This window comes from Varanus komodoensis, unplaced genomic scaffold, assembly GCF_004798865.1.
Source record: "Varanus komodoensis strain SLA01 unplaced genomic scaffold, ASM479886v1 scaffold14_1, whole genome shotgun sequence".
Taxonomy (NCBI): Eukaryota; Metazoa; Chordata; class Lepidosauria; order Squamata; family Varanidae; genus Varanus; species Varanus komodoensis.
Window position 1 is genome coordinate 26,216,109 of NW_025335438.1, and position 27,994 is coordinate 26,244,102.

At 39.5% G+C, this 27,994-nt stretch overlaps 2 protein-coding genes across 12 annotated transcripts in view; one reads left to right on the forward strand and one right to left on the reverse strand.

Annotated features, from left to right (window-relative positions):
• Positions 1–14,039, forward strand: part of ESCO1 (establishment of sister chromatid cohesion N-acetyltransferase 1) — a 98,307-nt gene extending 84,268 nt beyond the window's left edge. Inside the window, exon 14 of one of the 3 annotated variants that reach the window (XR_006414111.1) lies at positions 13,427–14,038. Coding sequence is in view for 1 of the 3 variants with exons in the window: in XM_044424246.1 (XP_044280181.1) it covers positions 13,427–13,451 (25 nt within the window). In the remaining 2 variants the exon portion in view is untranslated. Of the gene's footprint in view, positions 1–13,426 lie in introns of all 3 variants that reach the window. The other 2 variants (XR_006414108.1, XM_044424246.1) reach the window with 2 other exon arrangements.
• GREB1L (GREB1 like retinoic acid receptor coactivator) overlaps positions 1–27,994 on the reverse strand; it is a 209,339-nt gene that overhangs the window by 61,943 nt on the left and 119,402 nt on the right. For 7 of the 9 annotated variants that reach the window (XM_044424231.1, XM_044424233.1, XM_044424236.1 and 4 more), the window contains 7 exons: positions 24,095–24,271; positions 17,816–17,992; positions 16,753–16,875; positions 11,488–11,622; positions 8,849–8,989; positions 5,554–5,676; positions 3,293–3,430 (listed from right to left, as the gene is read on the reverse strand). In XM_044424231.1, coding sequence (XP_044280166.1) covers positions 3,293–3,430; positions 5,554–5,676; positions 8,849–8,989; positions 11,488–11,622; positions 16,753–16,875; positions 17,816–17,992; positions 24,095–24,271 — 1,014 coding nt within the window. Of the gene's footprint in view, positions 1–3,292; positions 3,431–5,553; positions 5,677–8,848; positions 10,355–11,487; positions 11,623–16,752; positions 16,876–17,815; positions 17,993–24,094; positions 24,272–27,994 lie in introns of all 9 variants that reach the window. The other 2 variants (XM_044424237.1, XM_044424239.1) reach the window with 2 other exon arrangements.

The window sequence follows — 27,994 nt, forward strand, 5'->3', positions numbered from 1 at the left end:
AAAGCACACACATCCCAGTCAGCTTTACCCCTGTGGAATTCCAGATGCAAGTTGGTCGTCATAAACATACAGCTGAAGCTAGTGAGGGAAAGCAGAGGGTATGTTTCGATATGAACCAATCTAATCCACACATCTCAAAACAACATGAGAACTAGAATGAAATTATGTTTCCATTTTCACATTTCTCCAGATTTGAAAAACCAATTTTCAAAACAAACATTGCATACAATAGGGAAAATTGTGTTGAAAAACCATACAGTATGAAAAATATTAACAAAAATGTATTTATATTAACATTACATAAGAATGCACACAAAACCACATACTTTTTGTGTGGACATTTTTTAAAAGATCACAAACTGTTGCAGCAATGGGACAGAATGAACTCATGTGTGAAAAAATATGAATGTTACAAAAAGCAAAACACAGAGATCCTCTGTTGCCCAAACTGTTTCCTCTCAATCCCTGAACTTTCTATTAAAAGATTAATGTTGGAGCTTTCTTCTTTTTCATTATCTCCTGCTCCTCCTCTTAATATTTATATATTGCCCCATTCCCATAGGCTCTGGGAGGTTTACAGGAAATTATACTGAGGAACAAGTCAGATATTTCAAAGTCACACTTATCTGCATCTGTGAGTAATGTGTGGTTTGTTGTGGTTTGTAGCTTTCACCAGATTTTCGAAATGCTCATGCCTTTCTTTGACCTAATAAAATGTAGCCTTTTCTTTTATTCTTGCATTCCCAGATGTGGACAGCCTTTTTGCATTGCTAACTTGACAGAGGGAAGCCATGAGCCCGATACAACAGAAGGTGCATCACTTTTAATACCCTCTGTACCACAGCACCATTGTACTTCTTTGTTGCTATCCTCAGTTTCAAATTCTAGCTCTATAAATATCCCAATTATAATAAGAATTCACTAACAAGAGAGCTCATTCAGTAAGGTGCATGACAGAAATGAGGGCTATAACTCAGCAAATGCTTTGCACAGAAATTATCCCAGGTTCAATTTCTGGTATTTCCAGGTAGGACAAGGGGAACCATCTGGTCTGAAACCCTGCAGAGCTGCTGCTAGTCAACAGTGACAAATATGAGCTTCACAGGCTAATGGTTTGACTTGCTATATTTTCCACCTTCCTAAGCAATATTTTTATTCCAAAGATTGTTCTCTGTGTTAAAACTTTTAATGGGCATGGTTTTGGACAAAGGGAGTTAAATCCAACACCATACCAGCAGTGTGACAGGATTTTCTCCTTCTCTTCTCCCCACTGCAGCCCAAAAGAGCTAAAAAGTGCTGGATTGGGACTTAGGAAATGCACCTTCCAGTCTCCACTCAGCCTGAAGCTTACTGGTGACTGGCTCAGATACAGACTCTCAGTCTAACCTACTTCACAAAGAACAAATAGAGCGGTTCATGTACGCTGCCTTCAGCTCCTTGAAGGAAGGAGGGTTTCAATATATTTAATATAATAAACAATCTGCTCCAGCAGATGTCCCAGCCCTCCAGAACAGATTCTGAGGCTGTGGGAACAGGCAGATCATCCCATCTTGTTGCACTGACAGACATCAGAACAATACTACTGGATACAGTGTGTACTACTTGGCTTGATGCTTTACTGGTATCATGACATTATGCTAAAGAAAAATAACATTATTCTAAAAGTTGACAAAGGGCAGAGATTTAGGTTGTGTCCTCATTAGAGTTTCTCCTTCTGCACTGCTTCCTCCAGTTCAGGTACGCTTTTATAGTTCTCTTTGCATTTCTGCACTCCACGTGGCAATTCCATGAGCTGCAACTAAGTGGTCAAGCCTATGAAGGTGGGCCCTAAAGTGAAATGCTGACCAGCAAAATGTAAGCCTCTAGTATGAGCAATTTATTCCTAAAGAGGAAAAGTTGCTGAGAAGCAGTCCACTGCTTGTAGGAATGAAATGGACTAAAAAGAGAGGCTGCCAGCCAGGTTCTGTTTGCAACAAAGGTTTCTCCTTTGGAAAAGTGCATGTTATTTATTGGGACAAGCTTGAAAGGGCAATGTCCAAGCAATGTTTTTCAGACATATGGCCATGAACATTACAGCACTATACTGAGGCACTCACTTTCCAGCCACAAAGCCTGGAAGTAGAACCCTAACAGGGGACACCTCCTGGAATGCATTGTTGGGTGCATGATGCTGATTCACATCTTACTGAGGGACCTGGGCATAAGTACAGAGAATGTACTTCACAGCTTCCATCTGAAATCCTAATGCCACCACCACCAGAAGCTTTAAAGAAACACTAAACTAGGAATGAAATAAAAAGGTTCAAAACACTTTTCAATCAAGAGCAAAATTCAGTTTTGGAGAAGTGCTCAAGAACTAAATTCCAGTGGTGAGTAGAGCCAAAGGAAACGGGGTAGAAATAAAATTACACAAAATAACAGCATATTGTAGCTTGAAGCTCTTACTGCCTGTTACTAAAGTCTTAGAAGAGCCTTTCAAGATGGTGCAGAGAAAAGGGACGGGAAGCATGACCATCTGGGGACTCCAAGAGGGCCAGCTTTGATCCACAGGCCTGAGCTTCCTCATCCCTGCATTAAACCATCACATTTAAAGATATATTTTATCCTTGCAGTGAGAAGATGGGGAAAGAGGAATCTAAGATTTTTTTCCATTTAACACTTTCCTCTATAAGTAACATTCAAACAGGTTCTTTTGATAACCCATATGCTTAGCCCATATCCTGTAACACAGAATTAATTCCTTTCCTTAAAATAAGGTTATTCAGTTTGTTTGCTATCTGACATATAACATGAAAGTTTGGTGCGGAAAGTTTGTTAGGCATCAAAAAAGAGGATTTGTTTTTGTTAGTTCCCAATTTGAATCTTACAACATTACACAAAAATGCTATCAAATGCTTAAGATCTGTACATGATTCCAATGCCAAGGATTAAGCATTTCACAGCCTGTGCAAAAAGTTTATTTCATTTAGTTCTTCACTGAAGGGCCAATATGACCTACATAAGACTTCTTTCATGTTAGGCCTGAGCAGCAGATTCCTAATGATAAACATTCTGCAGTTAACTCAGGATGTCCCTTCAGATTGATCCTCTGTTACACTGTGGCTACTTTTCACCACTCCGGAATGGTAAACAAATGTTTTAAGAAAATTTACTGGAAAAAGTTTAAACAATCCACTGACCTCATTCAAAATGTGAGAGATGAACACAATATTTAGGTATTGGAACAGTAATCTAAAACATCTCAGGCAAATTGCTTAGCTGCAGAGTATTTTACTTCATACTGTGAGCTTACCTATTAGAATTACTGGTCTGACGCCTGTGTTACTCAGCAGATTTTCAGGAACTATTACAGTCTCCCCTGCAGGGATGGGCTGAGGCTGTAAAATTCCAGTTAAGGTTGATTGAGGAACTGGGACTGACAAAAGAGGATCTATGAAAATACAGAAAGGGAGAAAAAATCCTCTCTTTATGAAAAGGCTCATACTGTGATTTGTCCCTATGAGCATTCTAAGAGGAAAGAAATCCCTCCCATTTCTGTGGATCATTAAACACAATAAAATTCAAAATCCATCTGCATTTCCTTTTGTTCCTACAATGAATTTGAAGAAAGAATCAAATCGATATCCTTCCCTAAGTTCATTCCTAAAACAAATGACCTTTTAAAAGAGAGCTCTTCTATTGTCTGCTGCTGAGAGGGGAGAAATGAAAGAGAAAAGACTGCATATGCATCTTCCCACTAAGTCAGGTGCTAGGCTAAAACTGTCCATAGAGTTCACCTTTTAGTGCTACCTGTCAACATAAAGAAAGGAGGGAAGCCCCTTCTAACCTATGACCTACAGTATGCAGATTAGATAGCTAAACATTGGTTTGCATATTCTGAAGTCATATAACTTAAATATAATAGCTTCAGACATGAAGGAGCCACAGTGATTTTTCTGCAGTTCAAGGAGGCTCCCTAGATATAAACCTTATCTTGCATGTAATTGTAAATCTTCAATCTTCGTTATCTAGGCATATCAGAGGAACCCAACATTTGTGATTCATTTTAAACACACACAGAGAGATTATGAGGGAGAAAATAGAAGACTATTCATGATTTGGATTTCCTTTCATCTTGACTACTGCTACCCACTAACACAACACTCCAAACCAAATTAATTGAAATGAGAAAGTGGCTTGAGAACAAAAGATGCCTTCCCATCTCTCTTACAAAGCAGAATTAAAATCCTGTGTAATACACTAAAATATAATGTATTACACACTGTATTTTCACATCATAATAGGTAAATTTTAAAATGTATGTTCAATTTACCCTCACATGACTGATATGCATCTTAACTTTAACAAGTTCCCAAGCTCACTCAGGCCATCACAGTGCCAGCCATCCCATAACTGCACAAGCAGCATGGTGAAGCAACTAACACTGGCTCACTGTTTTGCTTGCTTGCTGCAACTTTTATCCCTGTCCCTCGTCTGTCCATCCTTCCTTCCAGAGAACATTGTTCACAGTCTCAATTTTGACAGCCACTGGCAACCCCCACAAAGTGCTCAAGCAAGATGTGAAGGGGCTGTAAGTGGATCACTGTCTTCTGTTTTTGCATCCCAAATATGCACAAATAGTTTTGCTTGTTTGTTTATAGCTGGAATGTACAATTCCAGACTTGCAGTTCTGTGTATTTATGCAGTGAAATAGGAAACCTTGCCTAGGAACTGTGCTAGGGCAGCTAGCTGCTGTAAAAGTGCAGCAGGTACTAGTAATGGACAGAGTTATCAATTCAAAGAAGGCAGGCGAGTAATCTTTACTGGCAAAAAAAAAAAAAAAAAGTGAAAGAAGCAAAGAAGGCTAAAGGCTTGTGGAAACAGATTCTGATTAAAATGAGAAGTTAGAATCCACAGCTGAAATGCCAAGGTCAGTGAACACAGAGATCTAAGTTAGAAATCCGGGTCCTGCATCCCGGTGTGCTTGGAAGGAGAGGGAGAAAAAAACCTACTACCTTTCAGTGCTGCTGAGTATTTAGCTGTATATTTATCCCACAGGACCTTGTTGATGTTACATGACATCAAGTTATCTCTAACTCTGGAGACCCTATGAATGAATGCATGCATGCATGCCCTCCAAAATGTCCTGTCCTCGACTGTCCTGCTCAGCAACTGTAAACACAAGATTGCGGCCTTCTTTGAAGAATTCATCCATCTCATATTAGGTCTTCCTTATCTTCTTCTGGCTTCAACTTTCTGTATTATTATTTTCTTCTCCAGTGAGTCTTGACTTCCAATGATGTGCCCAAAGCAGGGCAGCTTCAGAAACACAGAATCCACCTAGTAACTACACTGAATGCCCATGGTTTATTGTTGGATTAGCCACTAGGTTGTTTAGCTTCCCTTGGGTTGCGTAGCTCTGGATTTTCATTTCATGTTAATAACCTGCCATTCAGAATCATGGAGAATTGTGCACTCCCTGGAGGTAAGGTAGGATATAAACGTAACAAATAGTAATTAATCAATGAAGCAACAAGTCATATTGACTGAACAAACAAGATATCAGAATCTTGCCTGCTCTTGGAAGAGGCCGGATGGCAGGGACAGGCACAACTAAACCAGGCGGAGGAGGGAGCGGTGATCCAGGAGACCATCCTCGGTGTCTCTTCTTTGGGGGGCCAGAACTAGCTATGGATGCTATGTAGAAATAAACACAAAGAGAAGAGGGAAATATGAGACTCCATATATGGCACAGTTAATTTTTACTTTATTGTTCAGTTTTGGGGCCCTCATTACAGGAAGGCTATAGCTAGGTTAGAGTCAGTGCAGCATAGGGCCACAAGGTTGGTGGTTGGTTTGCAGGGGATGCCGTATGAGGCGAGACTGAGGGAACTGGGTCTCTTCAGACTGAAGAAGAGGAGACTCAGAGGGGATATGTTGGCGACATACAGGTATGTGAGGGGATGTCACACGGAGGTAGGCAGAGATCTGTTTTCCCCTGTAGAGGAAGGCAGGACATGCTCCAATGGAGAAAAGCTCAGGGGACCAAGGTTCCATTTAGATGCCAGGAAGCACTCCTGACAGTTAGGACCCTGAGGGTATGGAATGAGCTTCCACGGGAGGTGGTTGAGGCCCCATTGGTGAGGGTGTTCAAAGACAGGCTAGACATGTACATGGTGGGCATGTCGTGAGTGGAGCTGACTGGAGCCGGGGGTAAGACTAGATGGCCCGGGAGGCCCCTTTTGACTCGCTCTGTTTCTATGTTTCTATGTTACTTTGCTTTTATCGAAAGAGAACCAAATCTTATTTGCAACTGAAGTTTTGTGTGAGCAGTCTGTCCAATTAGACATGTTGACTAACATTTCCACTATTAAGGTTACAGAAAACCATTGATTAAGCAACAAAAAAGAACTAAGGATAAAAAGACAGTTTATTCATTGCAAAACAGAAAATGCAGGTCATAAATGCAAAGAACTTTATCCATTTGTAATAGATTGTGGACACATCCCAAATTTCCTATATTGTCCTACTGCACTTTATAGACATTTCTTCTAAAGCAGAATTCCATCCATGCTTTGATGAGCACAGACAGCTACTGCAGCGTTTGGGTTGCATGTGACTGGCTCTTACTAGAATTCACTCGTGCGGAAGGAAAGGGTCAGAAAGGCAATAGTTGTAATTTATAATTCTTTCTCCTCCCAGCAGCTCTGTGCATTCCCCAAAAAGCTGATTTGAAGGGCTAGAAGACTTTCTGGAATAACATGAGATGCAAAATGAAAGCTGAAAGAGGAAGGAAAAAATCAATGAAAATTGCCTCGACTACCTTCCTCTAGTGGATTTCAATGAGAACCTGTCAGCCACTGTCTGGAGACTGTTTTGGGATGGTTCAGGATAAAGTTGTGGCTTAAACTACACAACTTGCCTCTTCCAAGAGCAAGTTGTAGCTTAAACTACACAAGATGGCAGATTGGGAAACTAACTATTCTAGATGGATGTTTACAGCTGGTCTTGGGTGGTCTTTTAGGAAAAGTGCCACACCAGGTGTATACTATGGGAATCTTCTTGGACTGAATTAATTGCTGGCCTTAAGTTGGTTCACTGTAAAAACTATATGTAGGGCAGTCAATGAAGATAGCCCAGAACCTTTACCTAGTGTAGAATGTTGATGAAATAAGATAATTAGGTCAGATAATGCCAACCTTTTGCCAGCTGTGCTGCTTACCAGTGCCTTTCTGGGCTCAATTTAAATTTTGCATTTGGCCTATAAAACCTTAAATAGCTTGGCATCAAATTACACAAAGGACTATGTTCACTCATATCAGTGTTCCTGCACTTTAAGATCACCAGGAGGGGCCTTCTCATTTGTCCACCTGTAAGAATAGTAAGGCAGGCAAGGACATGGAGCTTTTATGCAATAACCCCTTACTTCTGCAATGTTGCCCTCATGGGTCCACCAGGCACCATCACTGCAAATGTATATTTATACTGGGCCTTCCCCTGACTGTGCTTTATCAGACTGGTTGGCAGCTGCAGTGGCTGTTTTAAGTTTTATTTTATGTTTGTATTTGCTGCTGTTGTTTTTAGCATGTGTGGGTTTCCATATTTTAATGTTTTTATTACTGTATCATTTTATTATGTGCTTTATTGTTGTATGCCACCTTTCAAGGTATTTCCTTCCTTGAAAGACAGCTAAAAATATTTTGAATGGATAGTGTGAATGGAAGGAATGAATATATGCAGATCATATCACTTGTTCAAAGGAAAGATTTAGAAGGTAAAAAAATACCATGTTAACAATTCAAGTAAAGACTGGGGCACCCATGTCTAAAGCAATCTCTTGCTTGTGGCAAATATTAAAATAACTAAAGAATCAAAGCTTTCAATTCAAGGAAATTATAATGATTCACAATCTATGGTGAAATGAGTTTGGGTAATTACAAGCATTCATAACCCATAACTATCTTGCTTTTAAACATTTCATGGGTGAATAATACTGGAGTTTCTAGAAAAGCAGACTAGGACCACAATCCTAGTCTGGGAAACACAATTTCTGAAGAATAAGCTCTTTTAGTTATATGAGGACTTACTTCTGATTAAACGTGCACAGGATTGCATTGCAGAAAAGTTTACTCAGCTAAGTGTTTAGGAAGTATTATTTCCAAAATAATGTGTACTTCCCTGAAAAATATGCAAGTATAAGCTACTCTAGATCCTTTATTGAACCAAAACCCACCAAGATTCTTTCACCAAGGAGAAACTTTCCAACAGTAAGTCTGATTTAATAGTGGAATAGACTGCCTCAGGAGATGGTAGTTCTCCTTTGTTGATGCTATTTAAACAGAGGCTTGATGTCAGGAATGCCTTAGCTGCACAGATCAGGAGTGGGGATGTTTTCAGCCAGAAGGTTAAATTCCATTTCAGTGATGCTTTTGAAGGTTGCATTCCAGTGCTGGGTGGGCTGAAGCCAAAAGGGATGGGGTTAAAGGCAAAAGGGGTGGGGCAAAAAATACCAGCATATTTTACCTTAAAGCGCTTACTGCCAGTAACCAAGCCTTAGCCCTACCTTTTAGAATGGGCTGAAACCTATACAAAACTATACCAAATGACTGGGATTGGGATACAGCTATCTAGGGGATACCAGAGAATCAGACTGGAACCTCAAAAAGGCTGGATTTGGCCTCAGTGCCTGAGGTTCAACACATTTAACCTAGACATTGCTTCTCCCCCAGTTCAACCCAATATAAGTCAGCATCCTATCCAAAACTCTTAATATTTTTTTTATAAATGTCAGAGTCATGATGTTATGTGGAAATCAAATAGTGCCAAATTCACTATTTTATAACCAAATTTATATGCTTGGTTTGCTTACTGGCTTGCTCCCCTGGAACGCAGCTTGGGCCAGGAGACATCAAGTGAGGCATAGGTCGGGAGATGGTAGAGGTCATCACATTAGTCCTTCCTCCATTGCTGTTTCCACTAGTAACATCAGTGGCACGCAGCGACAAAGGAGCTGAATGCAACAAAACACAGAGTGACCATTGAGAAATAAACCACTGTATTACAGAAATCTAGCAATGCTACAAGATGATTAAACAATGAATACAATATTCACATTTGGACTTAGTGCAGGCTTCTATATTTTCCCAAACAAGCTATAAAGTAAGAACAGATATTTTGAAGCTATCTGGAAAAAAAAAGAAAAAAGGAACAGCAGTCTAATAGAATTCCTTTGCCTTCTTTATTTGAAATTTATAGTGGACAGAAAGTTCAACTATAATTACTAAAAAGAAAGAATAGTTTTAAGATGTAAGCTTTACTTGCACAAATTGATTAGTGAAAGCCAACAGGAATCAAAAGGATATAGTTAAACAGTTGGGTTATGGGTTAACCATAAACATGTTTGTTTTGAAAAGTTATTTGGTTCTTGGGCATTAGGTAATTAAAAACATAATTTAAGATGTCCATTCCTTTTAACAGTGGGTTGCATACAGGCTTAGTCATATTTAGAACAGACCCACTATATTAAATCATGACTAACATAAGTCTTGCTAAGTTCAACAATTGAGTTCTCTGAGTTGTCATGTAGTGTGAATCTTGACCTACTTTCCCAAGGTAGCTTGTTTGTAGGCAACATACCACCAGGGCAGATAAAAGGAAGTACTTTTCACACAGCATATAGTTAAATTGTGGAATTCATTATCATGGGAAGTGGTGATAGCCACCAAGCTGGCTAGGTTTAAAAGCTGATTGGACAGATTCAGGAAGTTGGAAGCTATCAGTAGCCTTGTTGGCTATGTGCTTCCTCTTTTAACAGAGGTGACATGCCTGTATATACCAGTTGCTGAGGACATTGAGCAGATGGAGGTCTTGCACCCGTCCTACTTGAGCAATCCAGTGGGCAGCTGGACAAGATGGACCTTTGGTCTGATTCAGCATGGCCTTTCTTATGTTCTTACATTCTAGTACTCATGATGGGCTGTTATGTCAGTTGCCCAAGTTCAGATGACACCATCCTGAATACAGGAAAAGCGCTATGGAGCCAGTTAGAAAGAGTGATGAAATCCCAAACAAACTCTTGTCCAAGTGGCACCTAACGGGAACTGATACTCATTTACCTTTTTACCCAATCCTCTGCAACCACAAGTCATTTTGGGCTCACCACCAGCTTTTCCCCCTCTACACCCATTTTTTCTGCTGATGGCAAAAGCTGTTTGACAAACTACTTTCACAATCCCAGTTCTGATAGTCACTGACAGGCTCTTCAAACTGCCAGAACCATTTTAATTGTTTTGTGTATTAAAATATTTTTATTTATTATTAAATATGGATGTGGTTGCACAACTGGAAATCTTCCTTCTTGGATCACTGCAAGGATCTGAGGCCTTAACAGGGTACATAATACAGCAGGTATAAAACCATGAACATTGCCCAGAAAGGGTTCCTAATTGTTTTTCCACACCTTGGTTTTTCTTAACAGTTGTCCAATGATGAACTGTCAAGAGAAGCCAAAGGTGTGAAGAATTTTTGCTCGCAAAACAGGGAGGGGGGTTCTGGAATTTATACCCTCTTTGCAGCAAGATCCTCATTTCTCCCATACCCCAAGCTAGTTCACATGCTAGTACACATATTGCATGTTTTCTCTAGCTCAAGCTTGGTAAAGTACAAAAGTGACCTTCCTTTTTTGACCCAGACTCCTTTTTTTTGGGGGGGGGGATGAGTTTTGACAGCTAACAGTCAAAATTTTGGATTCCCAAAAGCAAGAGGTTTTGACAAGCTAATTGGTGGTTTTTGAGTAAGGCAAACAGCTGTGTATGTCCATATAAAACAAAAACTAAAACCTGTTTTACATATTTTAGTGAAATTGTTAACAAATGAATAAACTGTTATATGCCATTATTAATCTGTAAATGATGAGAGGTGGTATGGTTGTTTTGTTTTGTTGAAAATGAAAATAAAACATTTAAAATTAGAGAGGTTATTGTATAGTGGTTACAGTGTGCAACTAGAACTGGAAATTTCCAGGTTGAAATGCACTTGCAGACACAAAGCACACTGAATGATCTGGGGCTAGTCATTGTCTCTCAACCCAATCTACTTCCCAAAACTGTTGTGAAGATAAAATGATGAATGGGGGAAGAGGCAGAAGATGTACATCATCTTGAGTTACTTGGAGGAATGACAAATATGTGGTAGACAGATTTAAACTGATTTATCTCACACAGACACCCCAGTATGAGTATAAAGATGGATAAAATAACTTATAAATCTCATATGATAAGAGCAAGAGTTTAGAAATATCTCCAACACTTAGCTGTTTATGGTACCTTTGCTTTCTTTGATTTGTTGCAGAAAGAAGATTTTATAGAAATCAGATTTATGTTTTGAGTGACATATATTTTTCCAATTAACATATACTTTCACAATTTGAGAAAATGTAAGCCAGCCACATTTTCACACATTCAGTTAGCTTTCTATTAGCCCTCCTGAACTCTGGGGAAGAGATATTACCTGTTGCAAGAGAGTTTCCTACAAGTTGCACAGGCAAAGCAACTGGTCTCACTATGTTCTTATTCCGAGACAAATCTTGAATTCCGCTTAAATTAACAGCAGAGGAAGACTGCACTTGACTGAATACCGAGGAGTCTGTCAAAGAGATTGTCGTAACTAACTACTTGACAAAATCTGCATCAATCCTCAAATTTTCCTTAGTCAACATGCAAGTTATTAGAAACCATTACAAATGCTGGGAATTCACCAAATAGTCTCAGTGTTATATTTATCACTCACCAAATAGTCTCAGTGTTATATTTATCACTTATTCTTCATTTCCCACATTCAAGGTATTTCTAAAACCTAGCATTTATTTTAAAAGTGGTTCAAATTCTAGCATGAACTCATTAATGAGTATTACCATTTAATGTCCTAGGACTACTTGCAGTGGGCAGTTTCACTTTTCAAGAAATTAATGGCACAATCCTATATATGTCTATTCAAAAGTAGGTTGCACTATATTCAATAAGGCTTAATTTCCCAGGTAAGTGGGCATCGCACTGCAGACTAGATTCCTAGATCTGGCAAGTAGATACAGTATCCCTTTAACAGACTTGTAAAGCAGGAATCAATAAATATCCTAATGGAATAAAGATAATGGAATCAGAAGCAATTTTATTTGCATTTTGTAGCCATATGAAAGAAAAATAAACTTTGCCATCATTTTTAAAAAATGTCCTTCCCCCATAATAGAAACTAGATTGCTTCAGGAACAGATTATAGTGGTACCTTGGCTCACGAACTTAATCTGTTCCAGGACTCTGGTTGTGATCCAAACTGGTCATGAGCCAAGTCAAATTTCCCCATAAGGTTCAATGTAAATAAGGTTAATCCGTTTTGTAACTATTTTTTTTTTAATCACAAAAATTTGAAGTGGGCGTGCTGGGGAGGGAGACAGGCATGCTCGGGGGGGGAGGCGGGTGCGCTCGGAGGAAGGCGGGCGCAATCTCAGGCACGCTGGGGGAGAAGGCAGGCACGATAGTCACCCAATGTGGAGTTCTAGGTAACTACCAAGACCATTCATGCATGGACATCTGCTCCAAGCAACCTCACACTACCACATGTGGATTTCAAAGCACCTGAGGTAATGCCCACTGCTATCCAATTTGCTGCTTTTATGCTTATTTTTTGCAAAGTTGAGTTTCTCATTTACTATGTCTTTTCTGGTTCCCTTTCTCTGAAAGATTTGAAGACATAGAGGTAAACGATAGGAAGAAAAAATCAAAGCCTGTAGATGTATCCCCCCCCCGCCCCCACATCTTCCAAAAATCCTAGGAGGAGAATCTCTTTTAAAAGCATTTTTTAAAAATACTTTCACTTTTTACCTATTTCTCAGGGTAAGGGGTGTCCCATGCTTTCAAATCTCTTTTTTCTGCATTTTGGTTCTTTCTGTTTACCAGTTACATTCTTAAGGGATGCCATCCCCAAGGTTGCATAGCCATGGCTCAGTGGTGTGCCCTGTCAAAAGGCACCTGTAACTTGAAGTTTCAGGAGGACATCCCAAAATTCTCAGCCCCTGAGACTGAGGAAACAAGCTGAAACATATGTGGCTCATCTGTAACTGATCATAAACCCTTGGTGGTGAGTGGGTGGAGGGGAGGCTAAACATGCTTCCAACAGGGGTTGAAATGCTCCATAGAGTTCTTTCCCTTACCATACAGAATGAATTATGCAAGACAAGATACGTGTTAAGGTCATTTTTCTTATAAATCATAGAATGCAGCCATTCTTGGTAGACTTTCAATTTGAATTTAATGTACAACTGCCATTTTCTTATACTGTTGTGGCTGTATAGGAAGCTCCAATGTAGTTCTGAAGTTCCTGTTCTTACAAATAAATACAAGTGCCTTCTTTGTAGTTGGTTACATTTTAACATCAGATCAATCTTCCCCTTTAGGCAGTTGATATCCCAACATGTCTGAAATTGCTGTGACCTAAGAGTGAACTTTACTTTGGAAACAATGGAAACTGGATTTCACGGGATAAATTTATCAGAGAAAAAAAACCCAACAAAACATGGCAAACTCCACACACACAAATGAAAACAAGAAAAAACAGAAGGCAAAGGGAAGCAACTTTACCAAAAAGATCTGCCACACTGATAAACCCTGGAGATAACACAACACTTTAAGAACAACCCTTGGATTGGCAGGAGAGGAAGGAAAGAGAGGTGGAGAGCTGAGCATTTGCCAGCTGGAATAATCAAGTCAAAGAATGGACATGAGAACATCTAATTTGCAAAAAAGGCTGACCTGACTAAAGAATGCTCAAACATTTTGAGAATGAATAGAAAGAGGAAGTGGAGCCAAGGAAATTGGAAAGGTGCTTCCATCTTTCAGAATGACTCACAGGTGGATCAATCAAGTCACTATTGAAGTAGAGGCCTTTAATAGGTAGGTGTGTCCTACCTTGTTGACAGATGTTATTCAAGATAATATCCATGCCAAAGATACAGTCCAGAAGTGTTCTTCTGACAATTCTCATTATGGCCATACTGGCTAGGAATGATGAAACTTGCAGTCCAACACATCTGGAGGGCACCAGGTTGTATAAGACTGATCTGCACCATGGTTCCAGTCTACCATGGGGCTAAAAATGTATTACAAGGCAACTCTATGTTCATAGTTTTCATATATGATTTTACATAAGGACAGAGAAGTTTTGCATGTGTGCTCTCTCTCTCCACATTTATTGAATAGTAGCAAGTATAAAGTGGAAAAGAGGAGGAAAAAACAAATATCCCACGGCTTTGCCCCCGCCCCTTCACTTCCTCTCTATGGTGATAACAATTTTCTGCAGTAGTCCACAGGACTCCAAAAAAAAACCTAAAACACCATTTTACTGATTGAAATTGAGCTAAGAAATACAAGAATAGGGAGTTGTTATCTTTTGATGAAATAAGGTGTAGATACAATAGAGATATGCTAAAAATCGTAAAGCATGGGGTTTTTATAAGGACTTCATAGTATTTGACTAAGTGATGCTTAAACTAGATGAGGAAATGATTAAAAGACCTTCTACTTGTTAGGAAAATGGAAGATGAATAGGTTAAGGAAGCTATGATAATATGGGCACAAAATCTTAGATTTAATACTGAACTAGAAATGTGGTAAAAGCTGTGCGAGAGAAATATCAAGGTAATATTAGCAATTTCGTATAAAGAAAGCTTGTATAAAATGTGTTATAGTGGTAGCCATCGCCAAATAGATTAGCCAAGATGTTTTTAAAGACTTCAAATGGATGTTGGATATGTAACGTAAATTGGGTATTTTTTATTATATATGGTAGAGGAAGTGGTACAAAAATTCTTAGTTTTTTAAACCTGAAATTTCTTTTTCATTAGGTAGTATATTCGGACATTAGTAAATAAGAAATGCATCTGATTTTATATGTAATCACTGCGGTGAGGTTTGTATTCGCTTAACACTGGAAAAATGAAGAACTTCCCACCGATGAATTGATTAAAAGATCCTGGATTGTGCAGAAATGGATAGACTGAATTTATCATTGAAGGAAGGAAAAAGAAGATACTGACTTCTATCAAACTTGGGAATCTTTTTTATTATGGGCTAGAGAAAGATTTCAATATGTTGTTTTTTAGTTATTATAGATGGAAAGAGAAAGGTGTGGGGGCTGACCCAGTGGGCTTGATGTTTTTTGATCATGGATCTTGTTTGTAGTTCTCTTTTTGTTTTTGTATAATTTCTCAGTTAAAACTTATTATAAAAAAAGAAAGGCTGCTGTAGAAGTTTTCAAATGTTAGAGAATGGTTCACCAAGATTCACCAATAAAACATTAATTTAACTTGACAGCTTCTAAATTTTAAGGCAAAGCCACAGTAGCAACAACACAATCTTATCACCTACATAAAATAGCATTATAGGTATTGAGGTAAATGCATGTGCATTCATTTAGTCTATCAAAGCATTCAACTGACTATGAATCAGTGCAAATGCTGCCTTAACCATGGTTAACCAAGCAAACACTTAAGTATAGTCAGGGGGGTGGGGAAGAATTTGATAGTGCAACCACTTAATCTGCTCTACAGTCTCTTAACAACAGTTTTAAAAACCTCTGCATTATTTCTGTGTCTCTCATAGAATCACAGAATAGTAGAGTTGGAAGGGGTCATGAAGGCCATGGGGTCCAACGCCCTGCTATTGCAGGACACCAAGTTACATCATCCCACTCAGATGGCTGTCCAGTTTCGTTTTGACTGTCTCTAGTGTGGGAGAGCCCACCACCTCTCTAGGCAGCTGATTCCACTGTCATATTGCTCTGACAGTGAGGAAGCTTTTCGTGCTGTCCAGCCTGAATCTATGTTGTTGCAACTTGATTATTCCATGTCCTACTCTCTGGCATCAGCAAGAGGAGATCTTGACCTTCCTCTTTGTGAGAGCCTTTCAGGTACTTATAGAGGGATATCTCACTCTGTCAGACATCAATGGCAGTTTAAATGAAAGCATTTATCAAACAATTTGTAATAAAAGAAGCAATGTATTTAAAAATAATTTTTGCCATCTAGTTCTTTACTGAGATCTTTTTTTCAGTTTCATCCAAACACTGAACAATTTAAACTCTGGAAAAGTAAGCAAGTTATACCACATATGCTATGCTGCCCTCCATCAAGGATGTTGCTGGATCCACCATCAGCCAGTGCAGGGACCCTGTTCTATCTGCAAAAACTCCGTGCACAGGGTGCTAGATTGCATGGGGAGCACCTATGTATGTAGAGCAGGATCCCCACTCTGAGCCTTTTTGTAACACAGGGGTGGGTACTTTGTAGGAAGTCTGCCCCCAACCACTGGCTGCATTCCTGCCTTCTTTACCACACCGCTGAATTCAACAGCCATGGCAAAAAATATCAGCAGTTTACTATTGGACTTCGGCACTACAAAGAGGTAAAAAGGACACATTTATCATGATTTCAGTTTTGGAAACAGGTAGTTACAGACATGTCCCAATGCATGGAAAGTGAGAAGAGGCAAGCCTTGTACCACCCTCACACAATTCTAATAATGTGATAGGAAAATACCTGAAAAGGCTCTTATTCCATGGGGCTTGCACAAATCTTCTTCACAAGCCAGACTAAAATGGAAGTATGATGGACATTCACCTGGATTAACCCCCAAGCCCAATCGATCTGGTCTGAAGCCTAAGTGGCAGTGCAGTCACTATTTCATAAGTACTATGTCTAAGTCACAATTTACTCACAGCTCCTACCTGTCTGAGTGAACCCTGGCTTGTATCCATTAGCTGTTCCACTCTCAGGGGTCATGGATGGAGATGCTGAAGAGCTAGGTTTAGCAGAATGGCTAGCAGCAGAAGATTGCCTGCTTCTACATTCTGCAAGTGAAGCAGCTACAGTACATATTAAAGTGCCAGACTTGATGGTGAGACAATTCAACATACAGGTGTTAAACATGTTTATGAAGGTTTAGAAGCACACCACAACTTTGGATGTTTTAAAGGATATTCATCAAACAACAGAGTTCATTCAAAAGCAAATTTCCTGCAATTCTGTCAAAATAAATTCTTTAATACCCTTCAGCAAATATGATCCTGCTTTGCAAGGAGAAACATTCAAGATTGACTTCAAGGAAAGCACATATTATTTCCTGATACCAAGAAACTTGACACCAAATATGGCTATTATTACCAGCTCATGAGATAAAAATGTGTAGCAACAGAAGCAAGAGCACTTCCAAAACAACAACTTCCATAAGTTGTTCACAGTTGGCCAAACTCACAGGACACTGCAACAGGGAAGCAACTTAGAGCAACCCACAGGTATAGCTATGATCTATAAGGCTTTACATAAGTCACATATGGTACAAAAGGATAGAAGTGGTAACACTCATTGGAATGACACCCAGGAATATTATGCCAGCTTTGCAATGCAAATACAAGGCAGACTGAATTAAAGTTTTATGTCAAAAGCCAAAAAATGGGTTCTAACTCTAAGCTGTTTCTCCCCCTGGTGTGTTTGAATCTACCCAGCTGCTGATGGAGCAATCAAGTGATAAGAACTAGCACATTTACTCACTAGTTCATTTGCAACACCCACAGCACCTTGCTGTGACGAGTGAAACCAATCAGTCTGTCAATAACTGACATGAAATGCATGCCAGCTTCTACTACCTAAAAATAACAGTTTGATGTTTCTTATCATCATAGAAATCTCCCTTTAAAAAGTTAAAAGCAACAAGTTATTGCTTAATCCAGCTATATTGAAAATTGTCTAAAAATAAAAACCTAGATATATATCTAACAGGATACTTGTTACCTTTCCAGCATATAAGGGGTCCCTTTGACAGCACACCTTGGGAGCTTCTTACTAGGTAGTACTTTAAGTGCTTCTGCTTCTTTGGCTGAGTTGCGAGTTTCAGGTTAATGTGGTTGGAAAATTCAGTAAAATAGCGAAATCCTCTTTCTCCACAGCCTATACAGTTTCCAGAAAAACCTGCCAGGGGGTTGGGGGAGGAGAAATACAGATTCATATTCTTCCCAAACTATGTTATCAAGCAGAATATTTCATTGCTACTTGTTAACTTTAATTCTATAAAATTTGATGTACTGGATACTTCACATCTACTTTGTTTGCTAATATATTCCCAGTTGTATACAGATTGTTTGAAGGGCAAAGGAGAATAAAGACATTGCACTGTTATTCCCCAGATATCACCGATTGTGATTCCATCAATTCTTGTACATTCTAGAGCAGATATGGGGAAACTTTGGGCCAGTGCTCAAATGCAGGCCTCTTGATCCAGACATATAGAGTCTTCCCAGAACTAGGGATGTGTGAACCAGCAAAACTTGAACATGATGAAGTTTTCCAAATCCAATCTTAAAGCTTGTGCCAACTTGATTGCAGGCTTCATTTTTTATTCTCACATGAAAATGTGCATGTATTATTATTTTCCCTTATTTTCCCTTAAATAAGCATCTATTTTGCACATCTCTGAAAGGTAAAAATTCTTCTCTCATTGATTTAAGTGCATTTGTGTGCATCTTTCAAGTGTAGGCAATACGGTTGAACACATTTTTTCTGGTCTGAGAATCACACTGCAAACTTGAAAATGGACTTGAACCAGAGGATGTGCCCATGTTCTGGCTAGAATATATAGATTGGATAAGTAGTGATCAAAAATAAACTGAAACAACATGTCCATTCAGGGGAACCTCTCTAGGTTATTGGTAGTATTTATTCCATCCTGGTCAGGCTCCAAATTACAAAGCTGATGAAGGGAATCTTGAAACGCATTAATGAAAAAGACTGTTTGGATGTAAATTTTTCTTTGCCTTCATTGCATACTGGGTAAAGTTAAAAGCCACATCTGTAACCACCACTTTTTGCCATAGTGGCCACACTGGAATAATCCTCCCCAACAGAAAAAAATTCTTTGTTTCCAGCATCCCCTATTCCATTCTAAGGCAGTGTTGCAAACAACAGTAGACTTTCAAAATTGCCAAAGCCACCCCAGTGTTAGGAAAATTAAGTGCCTCAATTATTATGCTCAATATTGTTACACAAATGCACCTTTCCCTGCTAGTGTTGGAATAGATGGAAGGCTTATATTTCTATAAACTACCAAATGTTCTCATTTCTTTAATAATGCTGACTTAGTTCTTTCATTTCCAGTGATGTCAATTCTGCTTTTTGTGGGAAAAGAATTTAAAGTGGTAACAAGGCATGAGAGCAGGAAAGGAACAAATATTCTTTCCAGTACAAAGAATTCCCTCATGGAAGAAGAAATCCCTATTGGCATAGCAGACTTTTTCCCTTTCAGGGGTTTCTGATATGGCATACATAAGTAAATATTGCAGGCACAGTTCTTGGCACCACTGAAAAGATAAAAGATCTTCATTCCAAAGTGCATTGTAATACCTTCTAAACATAAAAGGAAAAGGGCCCAGAGGATCAAACTGGTTTTTAAGGTGGCTACCCACTGTAACTCTCCCATCCATTTCAAAGCAGGTTCGGGATGATGACAGAAAAATGACAGTCAGGAAGATGTGTGTAAGAAATTCATTGTGAACTGCAGGGGTGTTTTGACTTTCTAGATAACTTGGTGTATTAGCTGTCTAAGTAACCTTTCACATTTAGGTTCAGTACACTGGCAGGGGGCAAGCTATACATGATGGCTATGGTTAATGTATTTTGCAAAATATAACCCTGTTTGTTTCTTTTAATTATATTTATTGCCAACCTATAACAAAAAGTTCTCAAGTTTCTAAAATCCCACAGGGACCAATACTGAAGGGACCAATGGGTGCTCAGTCCTGCTATAAGTAGGGATTTGTGAAGAATCCCATCTGTCAGAATTTTTAATGAATCCTTTCCATTCATATCACTTGGTACATGTACCTAGAACAGTGCATTTAGAAATCCATACATTTCCAGACTTGCAATGTATTCTGTAAAATCGGAAAAAAAATTCTGAATCATTTCTGAATTAAATGCATATCTGCATATTTTAACAAATGTGCACAATTAATTAATGGACAGATATAGACAAAATGCAGAGCATTTGAAAAATGCACGCAATTGCATATTATAAATATATGACAACATCAGTACAGATTTATTTCTGTAAAAATGTAATTTCTGCATGGAACTAGCACAGAAAGGATTTGAAGGCAGAAGAAAAGCAGAAATGTGTGTAAACAGACTTAGCAGAAAGGTTCATCACTAGCTACATATTACTCAAAGAAGAACATTTATCTTATAAAGTTCCTTGGACATTTTACTTTCTTTCCTCAAAATGTGGGACATGGAGTGTCTCACCGTAACAGCTTACAGGACAGGAAAGAGTTGAGGCACAACCAGGAGTGAATGTAGGATTGTGGGATTTCCAAGCTTATCCCTAGGCAAGTTGAATAATTCATCATTTCGTTACCACCCAATAGTGAAGCACTCTGGACAGTTTACAAAGATTTTTAAAAACTTAACACTACAACTTTATTCATAGTATTAAAAACTGTTACTTTTACACACACACACACACACACAATTTTAAACAACACTAAGAAAATCCAGAGCCTGATTACTAATTGATCATATGGTGCCAAATGCCTGAGAGTACAGGAAGACTGTAAGCTGGCCCTAGAAGGATAACAATAGTGGCACATGCTAGTGAGACAATTCTATAACGGGGCACCACTGCAAAGGCCCTCTCCCTTGTTGCTGCATTCCAAGTGTCCTTTAAAGGAAGTACTGGATGGGCATCCTTAAATTATAAGCATAATAAATCAGTAGGACCATATGGGGAGAGGTGCTCCATCAGGTGTTGCTGTCCAGACCTGTGTAAACCTTTATATTCAAAACCAGCACCTTGAATCTCGTTCAGAAGCATACAGGCAGCCTCCATAAGCAGGCCAGAATCAGCATTCTCTGTCAGTGTTTGTTGTGCCTGTCAGCAATCTGACCAGCAAATTCCGCATGTAGAATGCATTGCAGTAATCTAACTTGGAAGTTACCAGAGCCTGAAAGACAGGTTATCCCTGCCCAAGCAGAGGCATAGCTAGGCAACCAGCTCAAATTGGCAGAAGGCACTCTGTGCCACTGAGCCTCATGTGACAACAATGGCTCCAGAAGAACCTCCAAACTACAGACACGGTCCTTCAGATGGAGATAATCCTATTTTAAAAAAGAATCTGGTAAGAGGAACACCCACTAAAAGTATCTCAATCTTGCCTAGACTCTGTTTCAGTTTATTAGCCCATATCCAGTTCACTTTTGCAGCCATATACCAAACCAGCATATCCACAGCCTCACCTATTGATGATGAAAATGAGAAGCAGAGCAGTCTAAAATACAGTCTACAACTCTGGATGACCTCACTCAGCAGTTCCATGCAGATGCTGAATAACATGAAGGACAAAACTGACCTTGATGGAACCTTACTGGAGAATCCATTAGGCTGAGCAATGTTCTCCACATACCACATTCTGGACCCAACCATGCAAGCAACTACTTCAATGCAGTGCTACCCATTCCCAACGAAGACAAATCATCCAGAAGGATACTACATTCAGTGATATCAAAAGCTGAATTATTAAGGGGAATAATCATGCAGGAAACCCAAGGCTGTCTTCATGCTAAGGTCTATCTTTAATGGATCTAGATAATCAATCTCATCAAGAGCATTTGAAGCTGCTTGGCAACTCATTTTAAATCTTAAAATTATTAAGGTTTTCTGAGTCCAGGAAGTGTTTCTTCAGAAATAGTCTCACCTAAGAAAAATGTTTCTTGCAAGGAGTAAACTCCCTACCCTGCTAACAGTCCCTCCCTGCCAGTTTTATAAGCAAAAAGAGGCAACAATCCAATACAGAAGTGGTTGCACAAACCTGTGTAAACACTTTGACAACATCCTCAAGCTGTACCAAGTTAAACTCATCCTAGAAACCAGAACAAACCTGTGTCCTGGATATCTCACCTGATTCCTGCTGTGACACCCAATTCACCTGCTGCTAGGGAGTCTAAGTCCTAGCTGATACAAGGAATTTCTCCTGCTGAGTGCATAGAAACAGAAATATTGCAGGGCTTGCATGGATCCATACTGTCCTTAGGGCCGATATGTAATAGGCCCTAGACAACCCTGAAAAGCTCCACTGGGTAACACAGAGGATTTATCAGAAGCAGTGAGTTATTGTTTCTTTGCTGCCTTCATTGCTCCTGAATATCCGTAACTGTAGATAGATAAACACCAGCATTTGACTGCATTTGCTAGGAGTTTTGTTCCTAGGTGATCAGGAACAATTGTGTTAACCATTCAAGTCATCCTTGCATTCCACAGATCAATCCTGGTGACATGTGAGCCAGCCATAGCAGGTAATCAACTTTGGCTCTACAAAAGAAACAGTAGCTACAAAAGGAACAATAGTTGCAGCTGATAATTCTGAACTGCACCTGGAGACCCAAACCCCTTCTCACTGCCAGAAAAAAGAGTACTATATAAACTGCATGCCTTTGCCATTAAGGCTAGGAAAAATCAATCATGGGAGTACATAGTACTTTGCCAAGATAGTGTTCAATACATTTGACCAAACTCATGTGGGGTATTCAAGAAGGGGGGGGGGGACCGGCTCTAGTTCACCTTCTGTCCCAACAAGGAAAAACCATGGCTGCTAAGAAGTGGCTCTTCCTGGCTACCCTTTCTGAGTGCCTGTGCAGAGATTAATCAAAGCCTGAACTAGCTCTTTGTATGGGCTATAGGAAAAACTGAACCGCTATGTACTGTCACAAAGGGCCAGAGACCCTGAACCTGCTTCACACATAACAACCGACTTGAATCCAGTTGTTTGCTGCAATGTTCTGAACAGGAACTCTAGGATGCTGAGGGAGATACAATCCAGAATGTTTATCCATGGTTGTTGTTGGATTAAGACTGGCTTGTTTCACCTCAAGCAAGGCTGCTGGGCAAGGGAATCACAATAAGAAAATCAGGGACAGAGCATTCCTGGGTTGTTTGCTAAATCAAAGTGGAAACACAAAGCAAGTGAGCAGCAGATAACTTGCTTGCATGCAGCCCTAGTAGCTCATGGGACCTGGGTCACTGAGTACAATTAAGTTACTTTCACCTTCATTGTCGTTATCAAGTGATATTTCTAGCTGGGTGAAGAATTCTGAAGTATTGAGATGAAGCACTTACAGTGGTAATGGCTAATTTTCCCTAGATGAATAGTAAATAGCTACTGGATCCTCTTGTAAACAAAAGGCCATTGATCAATGAAAAAAGCAGAGAATTCTATGGAAGGGTGAGACACTGAATTCAGTGGAACTTACTTGCAAGTATGAAATATAAGAATGCCGCTAATAGGTATCTATCTCAAGTTTTCACAATTTGAAAATTCTGGGGAGGAGAACAGCAGCTGTGACAGTGGCAGCAGCTACTTCTTCTATTATAAGTATATCCCACTTCCTTTCCTCTTGTGAGGAAATCCTTACACAACCCTCCTCCACTCCATGTTATTCTCACAACAATCTTGTGAGGTGGGTTAGACTGACAGTGAATGATTGGCCCAAAGTCACCCAATGAATCTCCTAGATGAACAGGTGCAAGATAAGAAGACCTCAGTCCAACACAGGCTCTCTGCTTAGAAGGGAGAACAGCCAAAGCAAAGTGCCCCTATGAAACACTCCCTCCTAGCACTGGCCTCTACCTCAGCCGAACCATGTACAGGTCGCAGTAGAGGCCAACATTTGCCCCAGATCCCATTCACTCTCTGTGTGGCTCTGGATACCTGTGATTGCAATGATAGTAAAACTGAAAGACAGGATTCAGGCTTTGGTTAGAGAATGTTTTTAAAATATGTTCAGCCTATTATGGTGAGAAATCTGTGTGCTGAATTGTCCCAGCACAACTTTCCCTAATCCGGTGTTCTCTGGCCTTGGATTTGAACTCTAGTCAGAAATGAATTCAAACTAGAAACTGCAGTAGAATGCCTCTGGAGGGCACTGGGTTGGGGAAGGCTGGCCTGCCTAACAGAACATGAACTCAAACTCTGAGCATGGTAAGTTTGGCACAGCATGAGGGATAATTAATGAAAACCCATTTACCTAAAAGTGCATTTTTTCCATGGTCATCTGGCAAAAATCTCTTGTCAACAGCACAGACTAGGATGTGCTCAGGAAGGTTTGGAGACTTGGCTCCCACCAACAGGAAGCCTGCTGGGATATCGATCTGTTCCATGCACAGTGATATTAACCGCAAATCTTTGCCTGCTTGACAAAAGCCTGAAAAGAAATGATACACAATGAAACACATATGAGTAATTTAATGGTTTTCCCAACTAAGGAAAGTACAGTTCATTCTATATCAAATACCCCCCCCCACCTCCATACACAGATCTCATGAAACAACTGCCAGTCCTAGTTCAATATTTCATCAAGCCCTCTAAAGTCCATGGACAAAGGGCACTAGATAAATTAGTAATATATAAAACAGCTGAGGCCATATGAAAAAGAGTTAGCATAGCATGCTGCTTCAATGAAAGGAGTTAGCAGTTATATATTGTGGTATGCACTTCTATTGTATATTTTGTTGGGAAGCTGTGAAAATAATTCACAGAGAAGGGAATGGGGGAGGGGTGGACAGAAGGACTTTGTTTTAACTTTTCTCTGTCTGTCCCCAACACTTCTTCTCAATTTAACTAAGTAGATTTGTACACAGAGGCAGACTTCCACATATGTATCACTAGATGGATCAGGAACCATAGGAGCAAATAAATCATATGTTCATCTGAGTGTGTAAACTGCTTCCATGCTGAGTCATCCTGATCCGGTAAGCTTGCCTTCCAGATGTGTTGGATCACACCCTCATGCTAGCTCCGGATGATGGGGACTGTAGACCAATGCATCGGAATCCACAACACTGGAGAAAGTGTCAGCGACACAAAGTCTCCTGTATCCATGCACACTTTGCTTCATGAAACTGATTCTCAGGACAGCTATTACAACTTCTCTGCCAGAGCTGAAAGGAATCCTGTTAATCAGTTGCTGTTACAAGTGTCCTGGGCAGGAGAAGGGGGATTGATTCAAGGGCACTTGTGCTCCAACACACACAAGTGTGAACACACACACACACACAGAGCATAGTCCTTGAAACTGCACAGTGCCACCAGCTTATCACTATTCAAAAGGATTATGTGAGAAGCATGCTGGGAATCCAGGTCCAAATACAAATCCACCCCACAGTTTAGGTCCCAGGTAGAGGGGAAACAAGAAGCAGGCTTAAGCCCTAGATGAAAAGGTAAACAGAGCCTTGAACATCTAAAAGTTGGTACCTGTGTGTGCCCCTTCTGCTGCCTCGGGGCAAACTAAGCTTGCTTAAATCATGTTTGTCTCCCCAACTCTCCTGCAAGTCCCCATTTCAGTTCAGCAACATGACACTTCCAAATTAGAGTGTTTCCTACCCCGCCCCCCACACACACCACCATTTTAATCCCAAAATTTCCTACACACCCTGTGAGGTTAAAAAAAAAAAAAAAAAGGAAAACCAGACAACTCAGATGTATTTCATTTTTGGGGGAGGGGGGAGTAGAATTTCAGAATGAAAATGTGGGGAGCAGGCATTCTGAACCCTAGGGGTAGACAGGTTTTGCATCCAGGGGTGCGGATGGGGTTAGGAAGCTGTAAGGAGTTTTTTTAAGTTTCTTTTTCTTTGCATACCACAGGTCTACCAGAACCTACACAAAACCTGGGTCTGGTTTTGGTATCTAGCGCACACTCACATGGGATACACAATTTACTAACAAGGGGAATGACAGTCATGCTCAGGTTTTACTATTAAAATCACATGTTTCTTGAAACCAGTGAAAAAGGAAACCAATGTAAAAGTGCTCCTACTTTAAAAAATCAATGCTGAAAATGTTTCTCAGAATTTATACAATATATAGGTTTCAATCATGGACTAGGAAAGTGCACATCAGTTTGGCACACCATCTTGGTCAGGAGCTTTCTTACTCCTTAGAAGGTGAATGCCTAGAGGAAAAGGTCCCTTTTGCATCAGTGACAGGTGGGCTATGATGTGAGACATTCCCTGTACACAAGATTGGTCCAGTCTGTGCCTGTGCGGATACATGGTCGTCAAGGAAAGCAAGTCATAAAGAGAGGACACCAGTCTAAATGTAAGATTACTGAGCAGAATTCCACTCATATAATGGGACTTTCCCTTTGTAATTATCATCATTTCCAAGGAAAACCAAGCCTCTTTAGAGTAGGGAATTGAGATTCCTAGTGTGTATATGCATATTTTGCTCATAGTGTTTATTGCTTTAGGTTTTTATGACTTGTAGGCTGCTTTGAAGAAGCTTTTGATGAATTGAGAGTAAATATCTTTAAAATGTAATAAAATAGGCAGATAGATAAATGTGAAAAGTGGTTGTTATAATATTAAACATACACTCTGAGTGTGCCAGGTTTTCTGAGATCAAGGTTTTCTGAGATCAAGCATTACAACAGAGATAACCATTGGTGATTACTGCTTTGGTATGTACAGGGCCAGTGATACGTACTGAAAAGATCCAGGGCTCAGTTTTGAGCCACCCAACCCAGAAGGATCAGATGCAACAGAGATCAGTATAGAGCCCCTGTACCTTTATTTCAGCGAGCACCCTGAACAGCTGGGTAGTGAGGCAGTTGGCCTCCCAGGGATTTAGGGCTCCAAATTTAAGATTCAGGGTTTCCGCTCTAGGAAGCCACTCTCCAGTGCTGCCTCTGGGTGTATATAAGAGCATGGCCATGGCCAGAGGCAGCAGAGATGACAGATAAAGGAAACAAATACCAGAAGAGATAAGGAAGCAGCATGGAGGTCTCAATTACTCTCATCATTATTCCACAGTATGTCTGTGGTAGGAAGAAAGGAGTGAATTCTAACTTTTGAGCACAGCATATCTAGATCCATGTATAAGAAGTTCTATCAATACAAAAATGGAAGATTAAGGGAATTTGAGAAATGGCCTTAATGGCTCGCATATTCCAATTGGGAACATTATTGGCACCAATACAAAAACAAAAGTACCCAAACCATCTATTGCATACTTGTATGAACTGCAGTGATGCTAGAGTTTAAAAATGTATTCTATCTTCATACTTTACATTTATTATATGTACATATTTTCTGCTTTCCCCACAAGTTCAAGTGTCACATACAATGAAAAATTGCAAGTTGTTTTTGGGAAGCGTATCACCAAATTTATTGTTATAATGTATAAAAACAATAATGTTGCAGTTACTAATATGGATGGTATAAAGTTAAAGGCAGCTTTTCATCTTCCTGGCCAGAAGATGAAGCTGATCTATTTCCATCTTTCTCCTTTATCCAAGCTTGTATTAAATACTTTCTTGGAGTAAGAAGCTGATATTCCTTTGCCTTATAAATCTTACACCCCCTTATTATCTTAAGACAAGAGAAAAGTGTAAGATTTGAAACTGTTGGTCGTAAATTAAGCACAGTTAAGAATTTATTGCAATACATTGCAACATCCTTAGAATAGGTCCCTTGCTTAGTAAGGACATTTGCTTAGATAAGGGAGGAAGAAATTGAAAGGAGTAAAAAAATTATTCTAAAGTTATTTATTTGTTTAAAACAAGGCATTGTTAAAAGGATCAAAGTGTGGCTTGTGCATATTCATTTAAACTTTTAATTCATTATCTTTTTATTTATGTTGTTATCTGCAATTGAGGTTTAAGTCTGGTCTTTGGAATCAACTTAAACTTAGAGAATATCAAAGGCACAGCATTTAATTAAGAGTTAGATTTTGAACAATTCTTTTGCTGGGCAACCTGGTTGTTTTAGTTGACATTAGCCATTAGCTGTTGTTGTTTTAATGCAAAGTACAATGTATCTTCCTGAGGAACTCAAAAGTTTGTTTGCACTTCCACCATTGTCTCAGTAAAGACAATTTAACATTTTGGTTCAGGGATTTCAGTGTTAGCTCAAAGCAAGAGATAATTAAG